This window comes from Monodon monoceros, unplaced genomic scaffold (genome assembly GCF_005190385.1).
Source record: "Monodon monoceros isolate NGI ecotype Baffin Bay Population unplaced genomic scaffold, NGI_Narwhal_1 Super_Scaffold_4, whole genome shotgun sequence".
Lineage (NCBI taxonomy): Eukaryota > Metazoa > Chordata > Mammalia > Artiodactyla > Monodontidae > Monodon > Monodon monoceros.
The window spans coordinates 33,406,151-33,434,131 of NW_021703781.1; the positions used below are offsets into that span (position 1 = coordinate 33,406,151).

Genomic DNA, 27,981 nt, shown 5'->3' on the forward strand with positions numbered 1-27,981 from the left:
CAGAACACCAAGCTGCTAAGTGCAGTCAGCCTCCTCTCTGAGAGTCACCTCCAGCCTAGGGGATGGTGAGACTCCAACAAGAGCGGGGCCAGAGGGCCGGATTCCCACTCTTGCGCTCATTAACTGCAGGAGGCTTCATTTTGCTGACGCTTCCCTTCTTCCTGCTCCTTGTAATTGTATGCATTTTTATGCCCAATATTATTCCAGGAAGACTGTAAGGCAATTTACAGGAAAACACAGAATAAAATAAAAACAAACAAGCCAATCCAAAAGAAAATTTAAATATGTAAGCAACAGAGGGAAGATAAAACAAGTCATGGGCACAAAATGACTCCTGGAACGAGGCTAAACTAATGCACACCATAATCATCTCTACTCCTGCCTATGAGTAAGCCAGAATGATAATAGCCACTTCCTGAAGCCAGTTGTTCTATTTTCCAGACAGATATAATTGCAGGTGCTTTCCTTTAGTCAATAGTCGTGGAGGCTGCTACATAGTAGGTGCTCTGTAAATGGCTATTAAGTTGCTAGACATTTGCTGAATGCCTACTCTGCATGCCATGGTCCATAAAAGGGCTATGGCACTCAACCGCAGTCCCACACACACACGTAAGCTGTAGCCTAAAGACCCAGTCCTCTGCCAAAACAAGGGAACATATCTGTTTTCAAGGAAATAACTTGAGTCCCTGGGACTCAGGGAAGGAAGGCTACAGCAGTTCCAGATAAGACTGGGATCTGCTATTTACATAGGATTCTTTTTCTGTCAATGGCATGGGGCATTGCTTCCTGGACCTGCCCCCTTCCTCCTCTCAGGCATGACCCAGTTAGGGGCAGCCCACAGTTCTGCATGCATCATATAATGGAGCCTCTTAAAGAACCGCTGGCGGCAGAAAGTTGGAAACCTGAAGCCTTGCGTGTTCCCCCCAAGTAGGTACCCATGTGTCCAGACAGGGGAGGTGGGGACGCTTCCAGCCCAGGAAAGGCTAAAACATAGACACCAATGACAATACTTCAGGAGGCCAGCACAGCCTACCGGGGACATTTACTTACAGTCATAGAGCATGTGGCCTTCTGATGAAAGCAAAGGGTAATTAATCACTTCCTGCCAGAATAACACAGAAACTGGACTAGCCACTTTCATTCATGTTTGTTGAAAGATCCAGCCAAGAACCAGGCTCTCTCCTCTCTCCAGTGTGTCAGTGTTCACTTCAACAGGCTTTCAGGGGATCTCTGAGCAGCTGGAGTGCACGGGGACCCTAAGCTTTCCACACTGGGGACCCTGTGCTTCTGTGAGCACTGTGTTGGGGCACATTAGCTGTCTTGGTGGTGCTGCTGCTGCTGCGTTGGTCCCACAAGCTCCCTTACCATCTGTTACCAACCTGTGAGAGAGGTGCTCACAGGCTGATGGCCTGGGGAATGCCCTGAGCATCCTGTCTCAGAAAACCAAGTAGGGTAAACCTCAAGAGCACCACTGTCTTATATACCCTGGAGAGAAGCCATCCCTTCTTCATGCCTTTAATCCCAGCAATTGATAAATCACTACTCCTCCTTCTCTTGTGTCATCCATCTCTGCTCCAGGGAGCAAAGGGAGGCATGGAATGTATACTTGATTAAATTCTACAGAAAACCCCAAAGCCTCATTGAACTTAATTAGTTCTACCCCTTTTCCCAGTTTTGCAAACAAGCTACTGAATGAATGGGCTGCAGGCCCTCCTCCTAGGCCTCTCCCTGATGGGGTTTAGGCTCAGGTGCTCGTGATCAGAAGAGCCCAATCAACATCTGGGAGGCGGGAGGAGGGAGGTGGTAGGGCTCAGAGATCCGATAGCAACACGGGCACAGCACTGGGGCTCAGGGGACCTGCCTTCTCCTCTCAACTCTGCCAGTAGCTGGCTGAGCTGCCCTCAGCGCACATTACCCTCTCTGAGCTTCAGGATGTGAAACGAATGATCTGTAACAATTCTCACGCCTCCAAGTGGAAGCTCCTCAGTGCTGGAAAACATGTGTTCATCAGGTAACAGGGCGCTGCCCCTAAGCCTCAGCGCCATGCCGGCCTTTTCACCTGGCCGCTTCTGCCACAGTTTGGATTCTGGTGGACCAAGGCAGAGCTCTAGTTCTGCTCCTTCACCCACCAGGATGTCACCCCACAGACATGTGTGAGTGGTGGGCTTAGACATCATTGGGGACACGAGCCCCTGTTAGCAGGCTGGCTGCTGGGAAAAGGCCACTGAGCTCACCCATGCTGTTCACCTCCATCCTCTCTGTGAGGCCAGGTAACCTGGTCAAGGGCTAAGGTAAGTTCCTGTGGGGAAGCGAGAAATGGGGGTGGGATGATGAGAGATTATCTTCGTCAAGGAGGCCGACCAGGTGTCCAGACTGAGCACTTGGAAACTCAGTCATGCCCAGGAGTCCAGAGAAGATCAAGTTCAAAGGATGGACGTGCACCAGAAAATCACCTGGGAAGCTAAAGAGGCCAATGCAAACTAGACACACATATTCATTTCTGGTGGACAGGGTCCACGTGTCTTTGCTTAGGCCAGAACACTCCTGTCTACACAGTGTTTCCCCCCACTCTCCCCCAACACGCCCCATTGTTAGTATCAATTACCAGAAGCTGATCCGGAAAAGATGGGGAGGTGGGCAGTGAGGGCCAGGTCCCTGTCCTGCCCCAGCAGACAGCATCTGCTCCCTCAGCCCCTGTGCAGGTGAATCTGGAGTCAATCTGCTTCTCTGGCCCCAGTTGTTCACGTCTCCACACTGACTCTTTCCACCCTGCATTTATCTTAAGAAGTTATTATTGGGCCCTTCCCAGATCCAGTTAATCTTTCATTTAATTTTAAATTACTAGGCCCGTCTGGCTAACTCCTACTCTACCTTCAGGCCTCAGGTGTCACCTCCTCTGGGAAGTCCTCCCTGGTCTTCTGGGCCTGGTCAGATGCCCTTCTTTGTCCTCCTCCACCCCCAGAATATCCTCTCTGTCTCACTGACTGCCCCGTGCTGACATCGCCTACTCACATCACAGCTCCCACTGAGACTATGCAGCTTCATGGGAAGGTTACACATACTTCCTCTTTTTTATCCCAGAACCTGGCACAGGACTAGTTGGGGACAGGGGTGGAGAGCAGCATGTACTGGTACATAGTCGGCACTGAGGAAAACGTGATGAATAAACAAGTTTGTGTTGGCTCTCATCTCCCGAAGGCTGGTTAAACCCCAACTGGAGCATGGGGGCTGCCAGCGTGTTCTCACTGACCGAGCCTACCTCTGAGAGAAGAGGTCCCTGTAGGGGCTGCCGTGCTGCAGGGCGATCCCATAGCCCTTGCTGCTAACGCTGTTGCCAGTGACAGCCACGGAGCAGTCGTCATCTGTCAGGGCTGCGTACTCCACCACGGCCGCATCCCACAGAAAGGCGTAGCTCCCCTTCTTTGCCTGAAACACCAAAATCACCATGAAGTCAGGCAGACCTGGCCTCCCGTATTATTTTCGGGCAGTGAGGCCTCTCAGTGGTGGGATTTGAGGGACCCTTCTAAATGGTCCTCCTGCCCAACGAGCCAGCACAGCACACTCTCCTATTCTCTGGTCTGCAGGTTCCACCCCTGGTTGATGCCACTCACTGTGGTTAGACATAGAAGGATGTGATGATGCATCTAGCAGGCCCGAGTGCTGCGCATCTCACAGAGAGGTGGGCAAGATGAGCTGTACGTGGCCTCTGAGCTAGCCTCCTGGTCACAGTGGCATGGACCTGTTTCTCAGAGTAGTGAGCTCACCTTGGAGAGTGCAGAAAGTCTGACCCCAGGGAATGGAGATTTTCTGACCGGAGATTTAGGGGGATGCATAATAGTATCCATTTAATATTTCTACTTAGAACTTGACTGAGCCCCGCTTAAGGCGAACATGGGAGACGGCCCTAGGATCAGTGCCCCTGAGTGGCTGCGACTTAATATCTAAGTCGTGAACTTGCTATGCCTGGGGAAGAAGCCATTAAGGACAGGGTCCTGACTGTTATGGTGCCAAGCCAGGATTCTGCCACTTCCCTTTCACTGCCCACACAAGAGTGCGCACACACAAACACACACGCACATACATAAGCGTACACACATTTATATGCACACAGATATATATGCACACATGTGCACAAACACACGCACATGGATCTACATGGAGGAGGCTTCTGGTGTCAGTGTTTCTATATCCATGCAATGGTGGCAAAGTGTTCCATCCGAATTTGCCTGTGGCCACAGCTGAAGTCCCACTCCATCCCACCCATCCATAGCAGACATTCAGTTCTATCCTGAGCCATAATCCTGACTTGGCCTGGAGTTTAGGCACTCACAAGTAATGTGAGCTGCTTTTATTTTTGGAAGAAGATGCAAACTAGACATTGTCACTTGGCCAGCTTAAAATAGAGCATGATGTTCTTAATGCAGCCAAGAGCCTGGTTTTAATTCTCTAGTGAACATACAGACACCTCATGCTTTCTTCTCTCCTACCACAGCTCACACTAGATGCTGGAGGACCCCAGTCTGGGGCAGTGGCAGGGCTGAAACATCACAGGTAACAACAAGCCAAGCTTTGTGACACTGTCAGCAGGGGTGTTATTCCCTTCTCCTGCCTTTATTCAGTTGTCTTTGTGTCCACTGAGAATCTCCGGAGAATGCCATAGCTGTTTAGATAAAGTTCATCACGATATTGCTTCTTTTGGGACCCTAGGTGCCCACGGGCCAAGCTGGCTTATTGTCTCATCAGGAGTTTTCCATCCGAAGGCTTTGTGGGTAGAGCATGGCTTCCCCCTGCCAGGAATAGACTGCTCCTAGCCATTCACACAATTTTACCCGACGATCTTGTAAGAAATGACATAGACCATACCACCCATTGATATTCACCTCGGGGAACAATCCAAATATTACCTCAGCGCCTCTTTCCTTGGCCAAGTCAATTTCAGGAGTCCCTAAAGGGCTTTGACCCAGGTTGCAAAATTACACTCATCTCTCTCCCTCCACACGGGAGGATAACAGTTTTGAAATTTTCTCCTGCTGGCAAACACGTTTTCTCATGAAAAGATATAAATTTTCCACCTCTTAGTAACCAAGTTTCTCAGCAAAATGTTGACTTATGACCTAATATTTGGCTTCTGTCCGACTCTGGAGCATTTCATACCTGTGCTTGTAATTCAACATGACAATCAGACATTGTTATTTGCACAATTTCAAAAGGGCATGTCATGTTGAAGAAAGAATTAAGATCAAGTTCGCTCCTACGTTTCAAGTGATGTTCCAAGAAGGAGAAAGAAATAAGCTGGCCCGCCTCGAGTGGAAACCGGCTCTGACAAAAGCCTGGCATGGCCACTTAACGGGGCACTTGGATCCGTCAAGCCACAGGCATCTGTGGCTCCAGCTTGGGCTAAGTGACAGGTGAGCACAGATCCATGAAGGAAGCTGCATTTATAGTCCCGCTGCCTAAGCTGTGAAGGCAGAAAACATATGGAAGGCATGCTGGCGATGTCTCAGGTGCAAATCCCTGCTAACCAGGAAGGCAGTCAGGAAAAGAGGAGAAAATAGAAGTTCTCCTTCTTGAGCTGCTGAATGACCCCAGACACTCAGTCTCCCTATCTGTAAACAGGGACTACATTTACTACCATAGTTCTTATGTCTGCTTCAAGAAGCATGTGGCTGGTCCCTAATCTACCTGACGATGTCAGAACAGGGAAGACCTGGAGAGGCTGGCTGATGTGCCACCTCTTACATGTGGGCTAACTCAGAAACTGCAACTGCAATGGAGCTCTAGCCTTATAAAATACTTCCCATCCCCAACAACCCTTCCTCACTTCCTCAGCATCCCACGGCTTCCTGGGTCCTCTTCTCTTAGCCTCATGCTGAGTAAAATGCACCACCAAAACCTTCCCTGGGCTTCCCAAGTTCATCAGTTTCCAGCACAACTTCCTGGACCTTACAGATGTCTCCCCAATCTTCCTGGTATGTCGCAGCCCTTGTATGAGACACAAAGCTTCTTAGGCAGGACCATATTCTCAGGAACACTTCGGATGCCAGTATCAGAAGCCCAAACATGCCATCCACGATGGCTATACCCCCTCTATATAGACCCTCTTCTTGATCCAGGCAGAATGAACGCCCCATAACTTCCCCACAGTTATAACTCTTCCTTATGGGATCAGAACCAATTTTCCATGCAGCCCCTAATAATTATGTGTCCACCTTCTTATTCTGTGCTGCTTCCCCAAAAGTTCTGGCTTCTCCATATGTGGGGGATGCCAGATACATCAAAAATCTGCCTCCAAGAGATCCAAGAATTTCCTCTCTTTCTCTCCCCTCCTGTCACAGGCTCATCCTCTGCCTTTCTTGAGTCTGAGCATCTCTCCCACTCTGCTCTCGGTTCAGCTCCTTCCTCTGTAGCTCAGCCTCTTGCCTCGTCTCTACTTCCATTGAGAAGGCATTTCTACGCCTCTCCCTCTACCCTCCACCCCCTCAACTCTACGCCAGAGATCTCGCACACTTTGGGACATCTGTCATTTCCTATTTATATTAACTACTTCTTGTTGCTGCGGATTGTTTTCCAGTCTCTTGGGAAGACAGACTATTGGCAGGAATCTAGCCTCTTCTCAACTGTGTGCCACTGGCTGCTCCTCACAGAGAAAGAAGGGTGAACCCAGACACCTTCCTGCAGGAAACTGGGAATGCTTTGGCTAAGTGGCACAACAGAGCTCTAGAGTGGCTACTTTGCCAGTGTTCATACCAACTCATCCTTTCTTATGTCTCCCAGTCCTGTCCTTTCCCTACTTCCCAGGGGGCTGAGGGGAGTTAAGGAGGATGTTATGTGAGATCAGAAGCAATAGGCAGTGAGCTGTTTACAAATAGATTATTGACGTTTATTTCATAAAGTCTAAAAGATGAAAGCGGTACCATAGATTTGTGTTCTGCGTTAAAACAAAACAAGAACAAATACTGGACTTCACCTCTTTAATGAGTTAAATTACCTCGATCTGGCTGGCCCATTTATAATATTAAATGTATTCCTAACTTCTAATCATTGACTTATTATGCATCAATGCCTTGGAATGCGGCTGTTGGAAAGTTAGGCTGGAGACAAGGCTGGTAGATTCAGCCAAGCCTTCCCCAAGCCTTTGGCTCTATGCAGAAGGTGGGCACAGTGACCCAGGGAGCCCTTCAGAGCTGGCTCTGGAGTCCTGGGACACCAGCCCAAGATACTTCCAGGAGCTATGAAGGCATTTTTAGCTCATCTAAGACAGTGGAGGTTTGACAGTTAACATAGTCTAGGAATATAATTTCCTACTTCCACAGTTTGTTTTTAATTGGTCATATCCAGTGTTAGTGAGGTTGCGACAAAGTGGGTGTGATCCTTCGTGGCCATAGGCATCACAGAATGACACAGCATTTCGGAAAGTAACGCAGCATCCATAACATGAACGTCTAAAACTGCTCCTATCCTTTGCCCTAGCAAATTAAGAATTTAACCTAAAAAGTAAACCAAACGTATCTATGTATCTTAATGACATGTTATAGTCAACATTTAAATCTAATGTTGACTATAAAGTAAGCATGGGACAGTTTAAATATTTAATTTAGGGAAATAATTTAATAAATTATGGTTCACTAATACGATATGGTTTTATGCAACTGACAGTAATTATAAAGACTATGCAGAAACATAGAAATGTATACATACATATTATATATATATATACATAGACATATATACATATTATATATGTAAATTAGTAGGAAACAATGGGATGGATACACTATTATTATTGTTCTGTATATATGTGAAATGTAATACGCCAAAAGATGAACAGGAATATTACATAATGGAGTGGGATTAGTGATGATTCTTAGGACAAGTTGATTAAAATATTTTCTTTCATCTTGTTACACAATCTATGCTATCACACACTACATAGGTACCAGATCCGATCTCTGTACAAGATTCAATCTCCATTGCCTTGTGTGCTCTTGGCTCCTAAAGGCGCTTTTGCCCATCAACAGTGCACAAAGGTCTGTCAGAGCTCTCCGGTTTCCCAGGGCACTGGCTCCCTGACACTACTCAAACACCTGGGAAAGTCTCCCTTACATCCCTGGCCTGCATCTAAACATGTGGCTTCATTCCACTCTCTCCTTTTCCTTAAAAAAAAAGAAAAGAAAAGAAAAGGCATTTGGTTCACACATAAAAGAAGAGGACTTTGGGGAAAGGAGGAAAGAACAGCTTTGACATCACATAAAATGTCATAGAAAATGTCCAGTTGGCATCTCAGGATGCCAGGACAGCAGCAGGTAGACAGACCACTCCTAGTTTGTCTCCCAGGAAGCATCTTAGCAAACAGAATCCAAGCCCATCCCTGAAGTCCACTTCCTCCCAAGTCCACCCACATGCTGGTGCACTGCTACAAATGAAATGGGATTGAGACCACGGGGCTGTCTGACCCCAGTGCTTAGAGCAGCCTCCCTAACATTTGGGGGAACATGATTAGCCTACTTTGCTAGAGGAAGGCTGGGCACCATAAACAGAGTCACAAGTGAGCTGGGATATTGGATGGCTCATCGCCGTTGCTCCACACTGGTAATAAAATGAGATTGCATTGCCCTTCACTGCACCACTGATATGGCCCTTCCCAGAACTCACTTGGAGCACAAACTTTCCAAGACAACAGCCTTGGAGGCAAGAACTTCATAATGCTGTTCTACTCCATCCTAACTGCTTTTGGAAAGGGACAAGCAACCACCCTATCCCCCCAAACAAGAATGCAGGTACTACAAACATCAAACACAAATACTGTCAGAAAAGAAGTGCTAAAGGAAATCAGGTGTCTGCATCGCCAGGTACAGGGTAGGTGTGAAGTACCTGCTGGATGCTGGGTTGTCAGATACATGATTCCTTTTCTATCCATGGTATAATTCTGAGGGGCTGAACATTAATCCCATTTTACAGATGAAGAAACCAAGACTCAGAAAAATAAAGTGTCTTGTCCCAAATAAACCCAGATGGTGAGTAGTGGAGCCAGGTCAACCTGGAGAAAGACAGTCATTGCCATTCCCATGGGTTCTATCACCAGCAGCATTCCCCTGGGAAGTGCTCAGAGGGTAAGGGCACCATAGCAGTTTCCCCAGCCCTCCCTTCATGAGTCCAAGCATGGCAGAGGGGAGAGCACAGGTTTCTTTGGCTCCAGTGACTGTCCTCCTCCAGCTTTACAGAGGTGGTTCGTGGAACAGCTGAAATGCAGGAAGAGGGAAGACACAGGGGCCTGCGCTGTCTGTGGACGGGGATGTTAGGGTATCAGGGACACCTTGGAAACCTCATGCAGCCTCATCCAGTGACACGCTCATTGTCTCTCCTTGCATCCACCCTTCACCCCAACAAAGCAGAGCTCAGCATCCCAAATCTTAGCTCCTACGCTCATGTTCACAAAATCGCCCCACATCACCACAGGCATCCTGAATCCTGGCTACAGTGATACATTATTATGCGCTACGCCAAATCAAAAGATGCAACAGTAAGACCCAGACTATCTATGGAGAAAAGGACAATTCTACAGTCTGCTGGCAGGAGTGTGTGCTGGCATGATATTTCTGGAATGGTAATTTGGTGGGGAGAATCAAATGCTTTTAAAATGTGCATATGTAGCAATTCTACCCTTAGGAATTCATTCTAAGGAATTATTCCCTTTCAGAGAAGATGTTTGTACAAAGATTCTCAGGGCAATATTGTCTAAACTAGCAAGAATTGGAAACCATCTAAATGCTCGACAATTGAGAATCAGCTAGGTAAATGATGTATTAGATGATGGAATATTATGTTACCGCTACTATGGTGTTTTAAAAGAGCATTCCCTGCTAAGGGAAACAACTGTCCGTGATGAAGAAGAGCCAGCCTGGGTTCTGGACTCCAACCGTACAGATACGAATCCCAACTCCACTGCTTGCTGGCTGTGTAAGTGCCAACAAGATGCTTAACATCTCTGAACCTCAGTTCCCCTGGATGTAAAATGGTCCATACTTCAGAGAGTTCTGATGACGGTTAAATCCCTCAGTAAATGTAACATGCTTAGGGTTTGGCCTGGCATGTGGTGAGCACTAAATAAATGACAACCAGTATTATATTGTTTAGTGAAAAAGAACCTGTTACAAGAGAGTATTTACATTGTGATATCTTTTTAAAATTATTATGCAAGAACTTTATGAAGAATCAAAACCAAGTACCAAATACTATCTTTGGGTAATGCCATCATGGGTGACTCCTGCTGGTTTCTTTCAGTCTCCTGTGTCCCCATGTTTTCTGCAACTCAGCAAGCACATCTTCTGTGACTGCAGCTGCCCAAGAGGTAGTTTCAGCGATTCAGCCTCCTTCACAGAGCACAGTGTAGTGAAAAGAGCAGGATTCTGAATGAAGACAGACACGCTGCCACATTCCAGCTCTCTGGTGAACCTACAGACTTGGGGCTTGAAATGAACCTATAGACTTGGGGCTTGAGGATGAAATTACAGGACACAATGCACTGTGCCTGGCACACAGTGAGGACCCAACACAAGTTCCTTCTTCTCTGTCCGGCATTCCCCAGCTCAATTCAGAAGATCAATACCTCAGCTGTCATTGAAACAACTTTCCTCCCACCCACTCCCCTCTTGCCAACCATTCCTCCACTTTGACCAAGTCAGCAACATGCTGTGTGTGGGGGGCGTGTGTGTGTGAGTGTGTGTACGCGTGTGCCCATGAGGATGTGTGTGCATGAATGTATGCATGTGTGGAAGTGTGTGTGCGTGCACGTGTGAGTGTGAGTGTGCCACCACATCCCCCAGGGAAGAAGAGAGGTGAACCCAGGTACGAAGCACCTGGAGACCACACGAGGTTCAGGAAAAGGAGACCTTCAGCTGGAAAGAAGGAGCCTATATCTCTTCGGTCCCTCAGAACAGTAGAAAGAGACCTCCAAAATGATGTGAAAATGTAAGGCAGACAATCAACAGGACCCTCGGAAGTGTTCACATGGCCTCCTCAGGAGGCTGTAAGGAAACCTGCCAAGGGAGGAGCGAAAGAGAATGACGCTTCACCTGGATCAGCCCCTGGACCAGCACAAGCAAGCAAAGCCAGGGGGGCTCAGTGGGAGGGGGGACGGCAGCTGGTCTCTCCCACGGTTAGTGCAACAGCTGCTTTCCTGAAGCGTCCACAGGGTACAAAAACATCTGGTAGGGGGTTGTCGTGTGTGTGTGTGTGTGTGTGTGTGTGTGTGTGTGTACGGTCACGAGCACAGGCCTGAGCCCTGAAGTTTTGTCATGGTCGTTGGTCCCAGGGAGGTCGCCCATTACCTGGGCAAGAGGACAGAGATGACAGAGCCACCCCAAGGCTACAACAGCAGAGGACAGTTCCTGATGGCCAGCCAGTAGGTCTGCAAAGCTATTTCCGCAAACGATTACCTGCCCTATCCTGGTACTCCTGTGTCCCAGAGGAACAGAGTCAACAGTGAGCAGCAGAGCAAGTGGTATAGAGTGGCAATTAGTTTTCAGGCCACCAATGCCATTACCTTCTCTCTGATTCCTTAATTTCCTTTACAGAATGTTCAACTTCATTTCATAGAAAGTATGGCATGGTATGTGGGTGAGAGCAAGGGCCTGGAGACGGGGAGACCAGGTCTTCCCCTAGTGTCCTTAGCCAGCCACCTGAACCCTCTGAGCCTGAGTAACCTCTTCTAGAAGACAGGAGTAGTGAGCCCCACCCACCGCTTAGGCTTATCACAGGAAGAGACAACACAGAAAGTGTCTGATGCATTGAAGGAACTCAAACAATAAGGTACTATCCTTGTGATCACGGTAATCATCACCGGCATCATCCTTATAGCTTTAAGTTCAGATCCTAATTGAAATGCAGTTGCCTTGGGGTAAATAACACTTGAAATTGTCCTCAGTCATCCCGGCTGGTAATTTAGAAAGTCTGTTAGACGGGGTCACAGTCTTGGCCCAGTTACTGGCTCACTACTGGTTAGTAAAAATGGAAGATGAGCCCAGACAGTTCTTAAGATCTTCTCCAGCTTTAACATCCTCCAAGTTTATAATATAGACCAGTTGCTCTCAAAGAATGTTCCCTAGGCCAGCAGCCTCAGCATCACTGGAGAAATATAAATTCTCAGGCTCTATTTCAGACCCAGTGAAAAGAAGACCCTGGGAGTGGAGCCCAACAATCTGTCTTAATAATCTCTCCAGGTGCCCCGATGTGTGCTAAAGTTGGCATTCAATGATAGAGACCTCTCTGTCCATGAATTTCTGATCTCCTCTTCAGAGTAGGTTTAGGAAGGAAAAGAGTATTACGGCTCTAGGATCTTGAGTCGGGGCAGCAAATGGAGGAGGGAATAGCACAGGGTTGAGACGAGGGCTATTGAAAACAACCATTAAAGGAAAGTCACACTTTACATCTTCTTCCTGAATGTCCCTCTACTTGGTGCTTTCCTATCCATTCTCCTATTACAAAGCTCAGGCTGAACTTCCACAGTACAAACTGTGTCCATTTTCCAAGGAAATGGAGACGCAAAAAGGACTTTGCCCAAGACACCAGAAGCAGCTATTCCATCAGAGCTTGAATGTCTCCCCAGGTCTCCTTGACTGCAAATGGCCTTTCCTTCTCCCACATCAAAAGTTCAACATCAGTAGCCCTGAAGAGCCACACAGAGCTCCCTGAGCAGCTGGCTGTTGTCACACTCCCAGATTCTGGGCAAGCTTTGCTAATGATGTCTGCCTCCAGCACCTGACCTTATGGAGGCTTCACAGCTGCTTTCCCTTTTAGAGCCTCTGGCACTCCGGGGAGAAAGAATCTTATTTAGTGAACCAAGTATTGTCTCAGTGGGAGAAGCTTTCTCACATCTCCAAGGGAGAAGAACCTGGTTTGGTACAATGGAAAAAAGAAAAGCCCAAATTTGGAAGAATCAATGGCTCCTTCCTCAAAAGTCTGAAACTGTATACCGTCAGCAAAGCTAGGGGTCACAAACAACCTTCTCAGCAGGGCAAAGGGACACATTCATTTTCAATGATTTGTCAAAACTTTAAATTGTCCAAAGACCATGATAAACAACAATCTAATCTGAGTTATTCCATGGGAAAGATTAAGAATGATCTAAAAAGAAGCTAATTTGGTTTGCTTATATACAAGATAGATTAGGAAGAGACAAGAATACAGAACGAGAAATACCCATGTAGGAAAGGGAAACAACCTAAGAATACATGAACCCAGGAATCACAGAGGACAGGCATCCATGTGGTCAAACATTCCATGAAGAAGCACAGGAACAGGGCTTCGCAGATACTCCCAGCATGCGTACACAAGCGCGTGAACACACACGCCCGTGCACACACGGAAGGATGTGAGCCCCTTGGCCATGCGTGTCCTTTTCACCGCCCTAGCATGATATCTGGTGTACAGTTGGTGCTGAATAAATATGTATAAAGTGACGAATGCAGAACTGAAGGGCTGAATACTAGAATCTGAGAAGCCTGAGGACTTGAATCAAAGCAAGCTGGGCTGGGTATGTCCTGTTTGCCCCTCCAAGTCTGCCTTCCACTCTTTTCCATCCTGTGCTCTCCTCCAGAGCCTGATTTCATGGATAGTATCAATGGTTACCTTTGGTCTCTGGCTAAGAGTCACTTCCTAAGATTCAGGAATAAATCAAATACTGATACTATTAAAACAACAATCGTACCAATAAGCACTATTCATTCAAGCATATGTTCTCAAACTTGAGAGGGAATGAGAAACCCCTGGAGGGCACGTTCAAATACAGATGACTAACCTCTCCCCAACTTCCCTCCTCCAGCTTCTGATTCATTAGGTCTAAAGTAGGGCCCACAAGTTTCATTTCTAACGTGTTCCTGGATGATGCTGATGCTACTGGTCCAAAGACCACCCCTGGAGAACTACTGGGTTAAAATACACTCTACAAGGCATTGCACTCATCCATTCACATCACCTCTTCTCTTTACAATAAATCTGAGAAGACCCGGTATTATTATTCCTATTTTTCAGATGAGATAACTTTGTTTAGGAGTAAGGTTTGTTGTTTTTTTTTTAATACATCTTTATCGGAGTATAATTGCTTCACAGTGCTCTGTTAGTTTCTGTTGTACAACAAAGTGAATCAGCCTTGCCCAAGATCTCACCTCTGGCACAAGATGGGTACAAGAATCAAACCCAATTCTTTTTTTTTTTTAACTTTTTATTTTACATTGGAGTATAGTTGATTAACAATGTTGTGTTAGTTTCAGGTGTACAGCAAAGTGATTCAGTTATACATGTACATGTATCTATTTTTTTTTCAAATTCTTTTCCCATTTAGGTTGTTACATAATATTGAGCAGAGTTCTCTGTGCTATATAGTAGGTCCTTCTTGGTTATCCATTTTAAATATAGCATGTCAATCCCAAACTCCCTAACTATCCCTTCCTCCTGCCCCTGCCCCTGCTCCCACCTCCCTGGTAACCATAAGTTCATTCTCTAAGTCTGTGAGTCTGTTTCTCAAACCCAATTCTTGTTAACTCAAATCCCACACTTTAGTCACTACACTATGTGGCCTTAACGGAGCACTTGACTCCATTAAGACAAAGTTCAAGTGAGACTCACAAAACTACACCCTGAGGCCAGTGTAGCTTTGCCATCTGCAGCCACATCCTCTCAGTGTTTCTTTAGCCATAAAGGGTTGTTGGAAACTGGCAACCTGGACTGTGCAGGAAAGAGAAAGAAGCAGTAAAGTTGCATGTGATCACGATTCATATTAAAGACTATCCCTTAATGTGTTCAGAGACCATCCCTGTGGGGCTTATGTTGAAGAGCCTCATTTTCTAATCCCATTTGTAGCTAAGGATCCCTTTATGGCCTTTGCTAAAATGTCAGCCTTGAGAGAGAGAGAAAGAGCTCTCACAATAGCCTTTCACTCTTTGAGGAGCCACAAAAGAGGTCATGTCCTGATCCAGATGGACTCCCATCCCTCACAGAACAAGTTCTGAGCTCTACCTGTCAGGATGTACAGCTCTGGAAAGTCAAAGAATCTGCAAGATGCGCCACTAGGGGGCCTGCAGGGTCACGGCCCTGATAGAAGCCCACCTCATGGTCCAGGGATGCTGAATACTCACTAGAAAGTGGAGTGATGCCTGCTCATCACTTCCTGACATAACCAACTGAGGTCTGAGATCCGAGCTGCACGGATACATCCAAAACCTTTCAACGTGAAGATTCTTAAAATATTAGAAATACCAAATTTCACTGCTGAGCAGTTTCTTTACCAGGCTTCTCACCATTCCTGCTTCCTTTATCTGACCCCTAGGAGGCATGCTTTTCTGAGCTCTTACTGTTCTAATTACTCTTTCTGATTTGAGTTAATCCACCTCTCATTTCTCTCTCTCTCTGCTTCTCTGCCTTTGTCCACCTGTTGGTGTGTGTGTGTTTTACACACACACATGGTAAAAATTTTAAATGTAGGGTTCAAAGCCAATCTTAATACCTCTATGTTGGAGAGTAAAGGGACTATTTATTAGAGGTTCCCATTCCAGTGCAAACAACTACTTATACCCAAATAGGTTTTGTTGTTGTTGTTTTTAAAATTGAGGTATAGTTGATTTGCAATATCATGTTAGTTTGAGGTGTACAGCATAGTGACTTGGATTTTTGTTTGGTTATTGAAGATTATATTCCATTATAGGTTACTACAAGTTATTGGGTATAATTCCCTGTGCTATACAGTAAATCCTTGCTGCTTATGTATTTTATGTATAGTAGTTTGTATCTGTTAATCCCATACTTTTAATTTGTCCCTCCCTGACTCCCTCTCCCCTTTAGCAACCATATGTTTGTTTCTGTCTGTGACTCTGTTTCTGTTTTGTATATACATTCATTTGTATTGTTTTTTACATACCACATATAAGTGATATCATACAGTACTTGTCTCTCTCTGACTTATTTCACTAAGTGTAATATTCTCTAGGTCCCTCCATGTTGCTACAAGTGGCAATATTTCATTCTTTTTTATAGCTTAGTAATATTCCATTATATATATATATCTCACATCGTCTTAAACAGTCATCTGTTGATGGGCACTCAGGTTGATTCCATGTCTTGACCAGTGTAAATACTGCTGCCATGAACACTGGGGTGCATGCATCTTTTCAACTTAGAGTTTTTGCTTTTTCTGGGTATATACTCAGGGGTGAAATTTCTGGATCATATGGTAGTGCCAATTTTAGTTTTTAAGAAACATGCATACTGTTTTCCATAGTGACTGCACCAGTACATTCCCACCAACAGCGTTCAAGGGTTCCTTTTTCTCTTCATCCTCTTCAATATTTCTCACTTGCAGACTTTTTGATGATGGCCATTTTGACAGCTGTGAGGTGATATCTTGTTGTTTTGATTAGCATTTCTCTGACAATCAGCGATGTTAAGCATCTTTTCGTGTGCCTATTGGCCATCTGCATGTCTTCTTTGGAAAAATGTCTATTTAGATCTGCCCATTTTTTGATTGGGTTGTTTGTTTTTTAAATATTGAGTTGTATGAGCTGTTTGTGTATTTTGGATCTTAATCCCTTGTCAGTCACAAATATTTTCTTATTGATGATGGTGATAGTAATAATAATAGACACATGGATGGTAGAAAGAGTGTGATAATCTTCAGGCAAATTGTTTAACCACTCTGAGTTTTACATTCCTTATTTTCAAAATGGAAATATTACAAAATGCCCTCAATGGTAAAGATAAAGTGTATGAACACAATAGCACGCATAATAATTTCTTAATAAATGTTATTTTCCTTCCCCTCTTTCTCCCTTCTTGTTGTTCCTGGACAAACATTATACCAACAAAATGGAAATAAAAATAAGCTAAACAAAAACTGCCAACGATCTGACTGACACAAAAAATCAAAATTGTTCTCACCAGCTACTGCTTCTTGATTTTAATGTAATCAAAGAACAAAACAATTCAGTTCAAAATACAAAAACTTAAGTCATAAAACCTAAAGCCATAATACTCAGTGGAACAAATAGAGTGGAATCAGCCCACAATTATAGACAGCACTAAGGTGAAGTGTATCAGACTTGGGTAAAAAGCAAATTATGGGGCAGAGGAAATCTGAAGAATAAAATCAGATTTAAGGGACGTGAACGTCCTCCCACGCTTCAAATGAGGGGTCAGAAAGAGAAAAACAAATACCGTACGCTAACACATATACATGGAATTTAAGGAAAAAAAAAAAAAGGTCACGAAGAACCTAGGGGTAAGACGGGAATAAAGACACAGACCTACTAGAGAATGGACTTGAAGATATGGGGAGGGGGAAGGGTAAGCTGGGATAAAATGAGAGAGTGGCATGGACATATATACACTACCAAACGTAAAATAGATAGCTAGTGGGAAGCAGCCGCATAGCACAGGGAGATCAGCTTCGTGCTTTGTGACCACCTAGAGGGTTGGGATAGGGAGGGTGGGAGGGAGGGAGACGCAAGAGGGAAGAGATATGGGGACATATGTATATGTACAACTGATTCACTTTGTTATAAAGCAGAAACTAACACACCATTGTAAAGCAATTATACTCCAATAAAGATGTTAAAAAAAAAAAAAAGAAAGGAATCAAAGTTAGCATGATGGCACAGATGTTGGTTTGATTCCAAAGCTTACCCTACCAAATTATAAAAATCACAAAAGAAAGTAATTGAAGAATTCATAACAAGATTTGCTTGGCAATGCTCAAAACCCAAAGCAAAGTAATTTAATAAGGGAGGCACAGTGGGGGCCCTCCTTGACCTTAGCACTGTATTATCCCAAACCAATCATCATCAAAGAAAATTAAGCTGTAGGGGGCATTATGAAGGGGCCAATGTAGTCAACTGCACGGAAACCTGCTCCAGGACACTGACTAAGCCCCCTGCCCTCCCCACCCTTCCTCATCCCTTCTTGCCCCCTCTGCAACTAGATCCCAGCAATCCCGCTCATTCTTCTTGAAGAAAGATGCACATGGATGCATTTCTGAATACTCTCATTTCTTACTCACTGAACATTTATTTTGTTTGATTTTTGAAAGGATACAAGGTTTTGGATGTCCATGTTCGTTGCCCTGTGCCTACCTCTGCTCTTGGCCCTGGGGACAAACAAATGAATAAGAGACAGGCCCAACCCTATGGAGGCTCAGAGTCTAGTCAGGATGTGACAGAGCAGGGCACTGAGGATGGGGGTGACATCTGATGAATCTGTACTCTGGGATGCATAGGGTGTTAAGGGAGCCCCTGGTCCTACCCTGAGAAACTAGAAGCTCCAGCAGGGGGTCGGGAAGAGTGAACGCTTCTGCTGAGGTTGGAGAGATAATCAAGAATCATCCTGGCCAACAAAGAAAAGGAAGGCTTTCCAAGCAGCACGTACCCAGGTGTATAAAGGTGAGGAGAGGGGAAGGAACTGCTCAGGTTTCCTGTGATGAAAACACTAGGTAAGTGGCAGCAGGAGCTGAGGCTTCATTTTGATCATGCATCTCTTCCATTTTTGCACAGTGTCACCAGGTAATGACACAGGTGCTGGAGTGAGAAAAATACTGAGTTCAAACCCTGGGTCCGATATTGACCCAAGCTTGATTTTCAGCAAGTCCCTTGCCCTCCTTAAACTCTAGTTTCCTAATTAATAAACGAGTTGTGTAGAAGCACAGTTGAGCTAATTAATGCACGGAAGAAACTTATCCCCACCCCTGATCCATCGAGGGCTCTCTAACAGTAGACACTGCGATTAAATTAACCTCCTGATTTTCCAAACATTGATGCAAGGCCCCAAAGGAAGGAAGGAAAACTCTGGGCAAAGTAACACAAATCTTTTATTTTTGAAATAACATCCTGTCCCAAACCAGCCTTCATCTTCACTTTGACCTTACACCAAGTCTAACTCAATTTTATCAGGAAAGTATCAAGCCCACTCTTACATATTAACTGAGCTCACCACTAGTAAATGAGTTGACTCATGAAAGAATGAATGAATAAAACCCCCATATATTTCAAACATCAAATCATTGCATAAATACACATTTGAGGAAGGGGTTGTTAGGTGCATCAATTTTATTATTAAACAAAGGTAGGTGTCTAACCATGATCTTATTCAGTTTCCTCAAACTGCCAAAATTCATGAACTTTGCCTAATGTAGGCCAAGGAAAAAGTGAGTTGAAAAGAAAGAGATTTCTTCTCCACTCCAGTCCCCAGAATAATAAAGCAAAATAAAGTCAAAATTCATATGTGCCTACATAAAGAGAGAGAGAAAGAAATTTTAAAAAATCACTATAAAGGATTTGAGAAAAGTAGAAAAATACCAATTTATTAAAAGGCTTTTCCTTCTAAAGATAAATCCACAAGGATTTAATGAAAAAACAAAAACAAGAAACAACACTGAAGCCTGAGTATTCTTTTGATCCCAAAGATAGAATGTAATTTATTCAAAGCCCTGCTTTTGGCAGTACTCAGGAATATTTTGTTGAGAGCTTTAAATGTTTATATCCTTTTCTGACACCATCTTTCCACTTATGAGAATTTGACCTGAAGAAATAAATATAGTAACTGAAAAACCATGAGGCACGAAGATGTTCACTATAATGTTATTTGTATTTGTGAAAAATTGGAATCGACCCAAATGACAATCAAGAAGGAAATGTTTAATTTTACATCTATTTGATAAATATTAAGTAGCCACTAAAATGATTTTTAAAGTTTTACAACAGTGTTAAAAAAGTACAGGATAAAACATATTTTCTCTAACATCATAATTATGTAAAACATTTGCAGAGATTCAAAAAAGATTCCCCAGAAATACCCACAAGAATTCCTAGAGCCTTATTTAGGTGGTGAAAAAAATATGTGTAACTGGTTCTTTTCTGCCTATTTTTAGAAATAGTCTAAACTTTTAAAAATGGTGACATATATTTATTTAAATGACATACACATTTAAATTATAAATGTATAACCTAAGATTTCCTCTCAAAACCTCTTATTTTAAACGTTGTCATGGATTGGGGGCTATTTAACCTGAGTGCCCTTGGAGTTGGGTTGGACCACAGATTTAAGGCATGTGAAGAAGGCTCAGGTATATTACAGGGTCAAGACAGCCAGAACTCAGCCTGAGACCCAGAGAAGGGGTTCTGTAGACAGCAATTGTTAAACAGGGAAAATACCACTGCCGTCATTCTCCTACAAGGAAACTATACATTTAGTAGAAATAAAAATGAAGTTTTGTTCACATGGCATTCCACTGTCTTTCCTGTCTCTCTGGTTTCCTTTATTTTTCTGTGTATTTTATTTCCTGCTTGTCAGTTTTCTCTCACATTCTCACATTTGTATCTTCAAAACTGAAAAGGAATTGAGGCATTTGGATTGTAAAATGTAAGTACATGACAGGACTACCTTCGGAAGCTTTCCTCAACTTCACTAAGCAGAATAAATCCCCAATTTCTGTTCTCATACCCTTTTCCACACTAAAGCACAGCCATTTGTTGTCCTCCAGAACTCAGTAGGGATACCTGAAGAAAAAGACTGAGTCCGATGCTTTATATTTTGAGCTGATGATAACGAAAGCACAACATATAAAAATTCATGGAATTCAGCTAAAACAGTGCTTAGAGGGAAACGTATAGCTTTAAATACTTATATTAGGAAAGAAAACGGGAGTAAAATCAATGATCTAAGTTTCAACATTAAGAAGCGAGAAGAGGTAAGAGCAAATTGAAACCAAAGTAAATAGAAGTAAGAAAAAAATAACAAAAAAGCTGAAATCAATAAGATATAACAACAATCGAGAAAATCAATAATATCAAAAGTTGATGTTTTAAAAGGAACAACTATGTTCACGTATTTAAAAACTCAACAGTGTAAAGATATCAGTTTTCCCCCAAATGATCTATAGATTCAATGTAATAGCTATCAAAATCTCAAGCTTTCTTGAGGAAATTGACAAGATGATTATAAAATTTAAACGGAAGTGCAAAAGTTCTAGAATTGACCAAATAATCTTGTAAGAGAAGAACAAAGTTGAAAGCACTACCTGATTTAAGGAATTATTATAAAGCTGTAGTGATCAAGACTTTTTTTATTGGCATAAGAATAGATATATAGATCAATGGAATGGAATAGAGAATCCAGAAACAGACCAACACATATATGTCCAGTTGATTTTCAATCAAAGCACCTAGTCATTTGTTAATTAAATACAAGTCATTTGTTAATTAAATACACCATTTTAAATAAATGGTGCTAGGTCAATTGGATAGACACATGGGGAATAAAAAGTGAATCTGGACTACTTCTTTATTCCATATACAAAAACTAATTTGAGAATACAATGTAGACATAAATGTAAAACTTCTAGAAGAAAACTTGGAACTTTGAGGTAGGCAAAACTTTCTTAGGACACAAGAATTATTAACCGCAAAAGAAAAGAAAAATTGATATATGGGGCTTTATCAAAATTAAAATTTTCTACTCTCCACAAGACATCATTAAGAAAATGAATGGGCAAATTACAGACTGGGAATTATATCTGGAGAACTTATATTTGATCAAGGACTTATATCCAGAATGTATTTTAAAAAGCTCATCTAAATCAACAATGAAAAGACGAAGGGCCCAGTAAAAATTTAAAAAGGACTTGAGCACACCCCTCTCCAAGGAAGCAACATGGATGCCCAATAAGCACATTAAAGTGCTGGACATTATTAGCCACCAAAGGAATGCAAATGAAAACAATGAGATAACCTCACAGACACTTAATTGTTTACTGTCCCAAAGGCTGACAACACTAAATGTTGGTTAGGATGTCCAGCAACTGGAACTTACAAGCACATAAGCAGGATATCACTAGTGGGATTGTAAAATAGAATAATCACATTGGAGGTGGTCAGGAGGTTTTTTACAGAGGTAAACATACATCTGCCCTATGACCCAGAAAATTCACTCTACCGTATTTAGCAAAGAGAAATGGAAACATATATCCACAAAATTTTGTACAAAAATGATCATACTGCCTTATTCATAATAGCTCTAAATTGGCAACAAGTGAAACGTATGTCAACTGGAGAATGGATAAACAAATTAAGGTTTGTTAATATAGTGGAATACTACTGAAAGGAAAAAAAAAGAAGAAAGAACTCAGTACTGATATCTACAGCTTCATGGTTAAATCACATAAATATTTGTTGGGTGAAAGAAACTAAACACAAATATACATATTTTATATTATTCAATTTACATGAATTCCAAGAACAGTAAATTTAATCTGTGGTACCAGAAATTCATAAGTGGTCGCTTTTGAGGTTAGGGAGAGACGTTTCTAGAAAGTGACATGAGAAAACTTTTCAAGGTGATGGAAATGTTCTACACAGTTGGCCCTCTGTATCTGTGGGTTCTGCACCGAGAATTCAACCAACTGTGGACGAAAAATATAAAAAACAATTCCAGAAAATTCCAAACAGAAAAACCTGAATTGGTTGCGTGCATGCTGGCACTGATTCGTGTGGCATTTACATTGTATCAGGTATTGTAACTAATTTCATAATGACTGATGATTATGTAAAGTACACAGAAGGATGCTTATAGGTTATATGCAAATACTCCACCATTTTATATAAGGAATTTGAGCATCCATGGATTTTGGTATCTGCGGTGTCCTGGAACCAATCCCCCTCAGATACTGAGGGATGACTCTATCTTCTTTTGGGTGGTGATTACGCAGTTGTACATAATAGTCCAAACCCATGAAATAAACATTTAATATAAGTGCATCTTATTGTTTGTCAACTCTACCTCATAAAAAGACTAAGTGTTATTTGTCTTTATATTTTTATTATGTTCTTTTCCTAATATATAGTAGGTGCTAAGGCATTTTGCTGACATCTACTCAATGTCAACCTTGTACTGCAATCCGCACTGGACACTTTCCATTTTTGCACTGGTAAACTCAACTCATCTGGGCAGGCTTGTCTCAGTCTCACAGATAGCTCAGAGATGTGAATTCTCTTGACCAAAGCCACAGATGAAATCTGATTGAAAGTGGAACTTAACTTCACATATCCAAGCTCTTAGGCGGAAGCTATTCAAATTGCATTTATTGAATGGATGAATAAGTGAATAAATGAAGGAATAAAGAGAAGAGACCATCCAACTTGCAAAAAGGATATAGTGCCTTTTGACTATTTACAATAGCTAGGACAAGGAAGCAACCTAAATGTCCATCAACAGAGGAATGGATAAAGAAGATGTGGTACATATATACAATGGAATATCACTCCGCCTTAAAAAAGAATGAAATGATGCTATTTGCAGCAACATGGATGGATCTAGAGATTGTCATACTGAGTGAAGTAAGTCAGACAGAGAAACAAGTATCATATGGCATCACTTATATGTGGCATCTAAAAAAAAAGGGTACGAGCGAACTTATCTACAAAACAGAAACAGAGCTACAGATGTAGAAAACAAAGTTATGGTTACTGGGGGTAAGATGGGGGGAGGGATAAATTGGGAGACTGGGATTGACATATACATACTACTATATATAAAATAGCTAACTAATAAGGACTTACTGTATAGCATACAGACTCTACTCAATACTCTGTAATGGCCTATATGGGAAAAGAATCTATAAAAAAGTGGATATATATGTATAACTGATTCACTTTGCTGTACATCTGAAACTAACACAACACTGTAAATCAACTATACTCCAATACATTTTTTTTTTTAAAAAAAGGATATAGTGCCTTTTGAGCAAGAATGAAAGAATAGAGATGAATGGGGAATTCTCTGGTGGCCCAGTGATTAGGACTCGATGCTTTCATTGCCGAGGACCCAGGTTCAATCCCTGGTCGGAACTAAGAAAGATCCCACAAGCTGCTCAGTGTGGCCAAAAAAAAAAAAAAAAGAATAGAGATGAATGATTATCCATCGTCTGTGAGTGTCTGAGAAGGAAGGAGGCATGTAGAATCCCCAATGTGCACTGACTCAGCAGCAGAAAAAGGACAAAATATGTGTCTTGGAGCATATGCCTACAAAGCCCACTGCTGCTACAGAGAACAGCACTGTTGGTTTCCACCGCACAGGGCTGCCTAGTTTGTACCAGTCCTTTTACTGGGGGGGTCAGACCTGCATCAAAGGATCCCTTTCATCAACTTGACCAAACCTTCCGGATCACTGAACCTAGCATCCCCAAGATATAAAGGAGTGCCATCCCATGTAAGCCTCTCCCCACTCCTCAGTAAGGACTTCCAGTATGCCATGGAAGCAGGATGCTTCCTCACTTTGCTCCCTCCAAATGGAGGGCACTGTGGGGCATCAGAGTTCCTGATCCTCCCATGGAAGACTGTAGTCCTTCTGGGGACCACCTTTTCTGCCACAAGGTATGGTTCCTGGCACTCAGCAGGGAGTGTGTACAATGAGAGTGTCCCTTGTCACAGAGCAGAGAGCCAGGGCAAGGAATGAAGGCAGGTGCTGACTGGTGATACCCGCACTCAATCTGGCGCCAGGGCAAGCATTAGATCAGTGTGGAAATAATAAGATTTGTGGGCCCGTTTTCTTCCTGCATTTGCATTCACACTTTATGACCTCAGTGATATTTACTGAGTGGAAAAAACAACCTTCTGTTACAACTGCTTGCCTGCGAAGTGACTTCCATCTGAAAAATACTATCTCCAGCCACAGGGTCTGAAACAAGCTACTTCTCTATTTATTCAAAGAGCCCAATGAGCTGTGAAGATTGACATTTAAACTATTAAACTGTATTCTATTTGACAATGTTATTAAATATTAGGTTTGATTTATGGAAAGACTTAATAAATTGGCAGCCTGGGTTAGCCCTGACACTGTACAGAAATTGGGTTATGCTGGGTGTTACTTCACAGAGTTGATCAAGCTAAAGAAAAATTTAAAAAGTCTTACCAACAACATTAAAGTCAGATTCCATGTGACAAAGTTATTAGCATACAAATTCGAACCACTTGCCAGCTCAATTCCGCATCCGAGCTTCTCTAATTGATATTTTTAATAATTGGGAAATCAAAAGATAAAATCACAGACTTAAATAACCTTTGCTATGTCACATGGAAAGAGAGCTAAGGCTTTTAAATATGGGAGCCAGGCATATATCTTGCTACTTTGGTGTAAAAGAGGAAGAGAAATAGAAGCACAAGTAAACAGTATGCAAGGGGGTGCAGACACATTGGGTACAGAAATGGGGATGTAACCCCATGGGAAGAGGCAAGGTTGAAGTGAGACATGACTGTGCCATGGCTTACTCACGTCCACGTGACCTTGAACAAGCCACTTAATCTCCCTGAAGGTCAGTCCCATTTCTACATGATGGAGACAATAATAATCAAGTAGTTCTGTTTAGGATAAATAGAACAATATATGTAGATCATCTGGCAGAGTGCCTGGTACATAGTGACTGCTCAGTAGATTTCAGGGGGGAATTAGGCCAGGTCAGGAGTGAGGCTGGGTCCCAGTGTAGTGAGGGCAAAGACTGTGGGTCATCAGAGGTAGGCCTGAAAAGAACAAGAAAGGACAAAGCCTGTATGCTACTAGATGGTATGGAACTTAGGTAATGGCATAGAGCTAGATAATGTATCCCTGCATGTGCTGACATGCTATAGATGACATAAAGCCAGAGGAGGAACTGCCTGCTAGATGTGCTTATATACTCTAGTAGGTAGTTTTATAGAGCTTAGATGATAAGCTACTGGATATGTCTATAAGTTATCAGATGGCATTGACCGATGGACAGTATCCCTGGAGCACCCATGGCTCTGGGCTAGGGATCCTCAAAACTTTTTCTACAAAGGGCCAGGGTAAGAAATATTTTAGGCTTTGGAGACCACATGGTCTCTGCCACAACTACTCAACTCTACAGAAGTAGCAGAAAAGCAGCCACAGGCAGTATGTAAATGACTGAGTGTGTGTTCCAATAAAACTTTATTTGTAAAAGCAGGTGGTGGGCCAGATTTAGCCCATGGACCATAGTTTGTGGACCCTTGCTCTAGTCTGCCTCAGGCCTGACAAGTACAGGTGGCTGAGAGAAATGAAGGCAGCCTCTCTCTACTCTCCAAGGACCAGCAGGACCTCTTTCCGAAGAGGTGGGTATCAAGAGACAAGGGACTATAAAGCTATTTACCTCATCCCTCCCATCAAGGAATTCACAGAGGGTAACCTACTCACTGATGGCACCAACTACACCCCTGATTTATGTGTCTCTGCTCAGTCAGACAACAAACAGGTGATTCATTCAGGGACAATTCAGTATTTATTGAGAATTACTGTGCACCAGGCAGGTTTGCTCTAAAAACTGCACACTGTGGGCTTTTAATAAATAAATAAACTTCCCTCCGCTTCCAAATCCCTTTCTGCTTTCTTCGCCAGGGCCCAGAAAGGGCTGCCCCCTCCTTATCTGAGTGATGGCTGGCATGAAGGAGTAGGTCACAGCAGTGGGGGAAACCATGACATAATTCCTTTCTCTGGTTCTGATACTGAGCAAAAGTGATCACCTCTTGCTAAGCAATTTCCCACCTAAATTGGTTTCAGGTCATTAAAAGCTGCAGCACAAGGAAAAAAAAAATAGCAGCTCTCTGAGGTTACATTCAACACCAAGCTCCTTGACTTCAGCAGCAATTAGACACTGTTCCACTACCAAGCACTCTCTGGAAATGGAGCCAGGGTCACCAAAGAGTAACTGGAAATTAGAAGTTGGAGCATCCTCCTCTTGCTAAAGCAGTTTCCTCTGATATCCCTTGGGGGCATCCAGTCCTCACCTTTGCCAGGCGGCCTGCATTGCACCCACGCGGGTTCTGTCTGGGATTCGGAGAAGCCCCTCCTCCCTGAATGTCAAGATCATGTCCATATTTCCCAATATGCTGGATTTTCCCTTACAGTTTCTGGATTCAGGATATGGCCCTCACTCAGGGCACAGCCATCCCCAGTCTGGTGTGCTTCAGGCTGGGGATTCATAATGTATTTGAAGTCAAAACCTGGGGGTTGAGGAGCAGTTCCATAGGGGGCAGGGGACAGGAAGAGTTTCATATAAACATGTAAGGACAGTAGCCACCCAAACAGGCACATGCAGAAGGAAGGTTTGAGAGTGGGATCTGAGCTCTCCTTGCAGTAAAAAATGTAGTGCACTCCACTTTCTGACAGTACTATAAACTCACTTATATGACACCAGTTATAAAACCCTTAACATTTGCCTAATGCTGGCAGTCAGTTTTTTTTCTTAAAGATCCAAGTGCAAGAGGGAGATTTGTGACCCCAAAGCTGGCTTGGGGTTTATAAAATGAACGTGTCATAAAAGCAACACATCCTCTGTACTGGAAAAAGATTAGATTCTGTACCATGAAGCTTTAGGCATTTACAAAGAACCCCTTATTTGCATCTTCCACCATGTATTTTTTTTTTTTTTTTTGCGGTACGCGGGCCTCTCACTGTTGTGGCCTCTCCCATTGCGGAGCACAGGCTCCGGACGCGCAGGCTCGGCGGCCGTGGCTCACGGGCCCAGCCGCTCCGCAGCATGTGGGATCTTCCCGGACCGGGGCACGAACCCATGTCCCCTGCATCGGCAGGCGGACTCTCAACCACTGAGCCACCAGGGAAGCCCTGCAGGTCTTATTTTTTAACTTGTTAATGCTCATCTGGATTGTTTCCAGGGTCCTGGCTCTATATGCAGTGCTACCATGATCTTTCTTACCTCTGAGGTGCTGCAGAAGTTTGTTTTGGGTGGATGTGTAGGAGCAGAATTGCTGAGTCGTAGGGTATGCAAATGCTCCACTTTCTACTAGAACGACAAACTTGTTTCCAAAGTGACTGTACTGAGTGCACTACCGCCAGCAATTAGCCCCCTGTTACTCCCATCCTTTCTACCGCCTCTCATTTGGGGCAAGTCTAATTGAGGTAAAGTGAGTGATGTATCTTTACCGTCTTGATTTTCCTTTT

At 43.4% G+C, this 27,981-nt stretch overlaps 1 protein-coding gene across 1 annotated transcript in view; it reads right to left on the bottom strand.

The window, feature by feature from the left end:
- Positions 1–27,981, bottom strand: part of GRID1 (glutamate ionotropic receptor delta type subunit 1) — a 674,601-nt gene that overhangs the window by 23,175 nt on the left and 623,445 nt on the right. Inside the window, exon 14 of the mRNA XM_029245736.1 lies at positions 3,260–3,426. Within this exon, the coding sequence (XP_029101569.1) occupies positions 3,260–3,426 (167 nt within the window). The remainder of the gene's footprint in view (positions 1–3,259; positions 3,427–27,981) is intronic.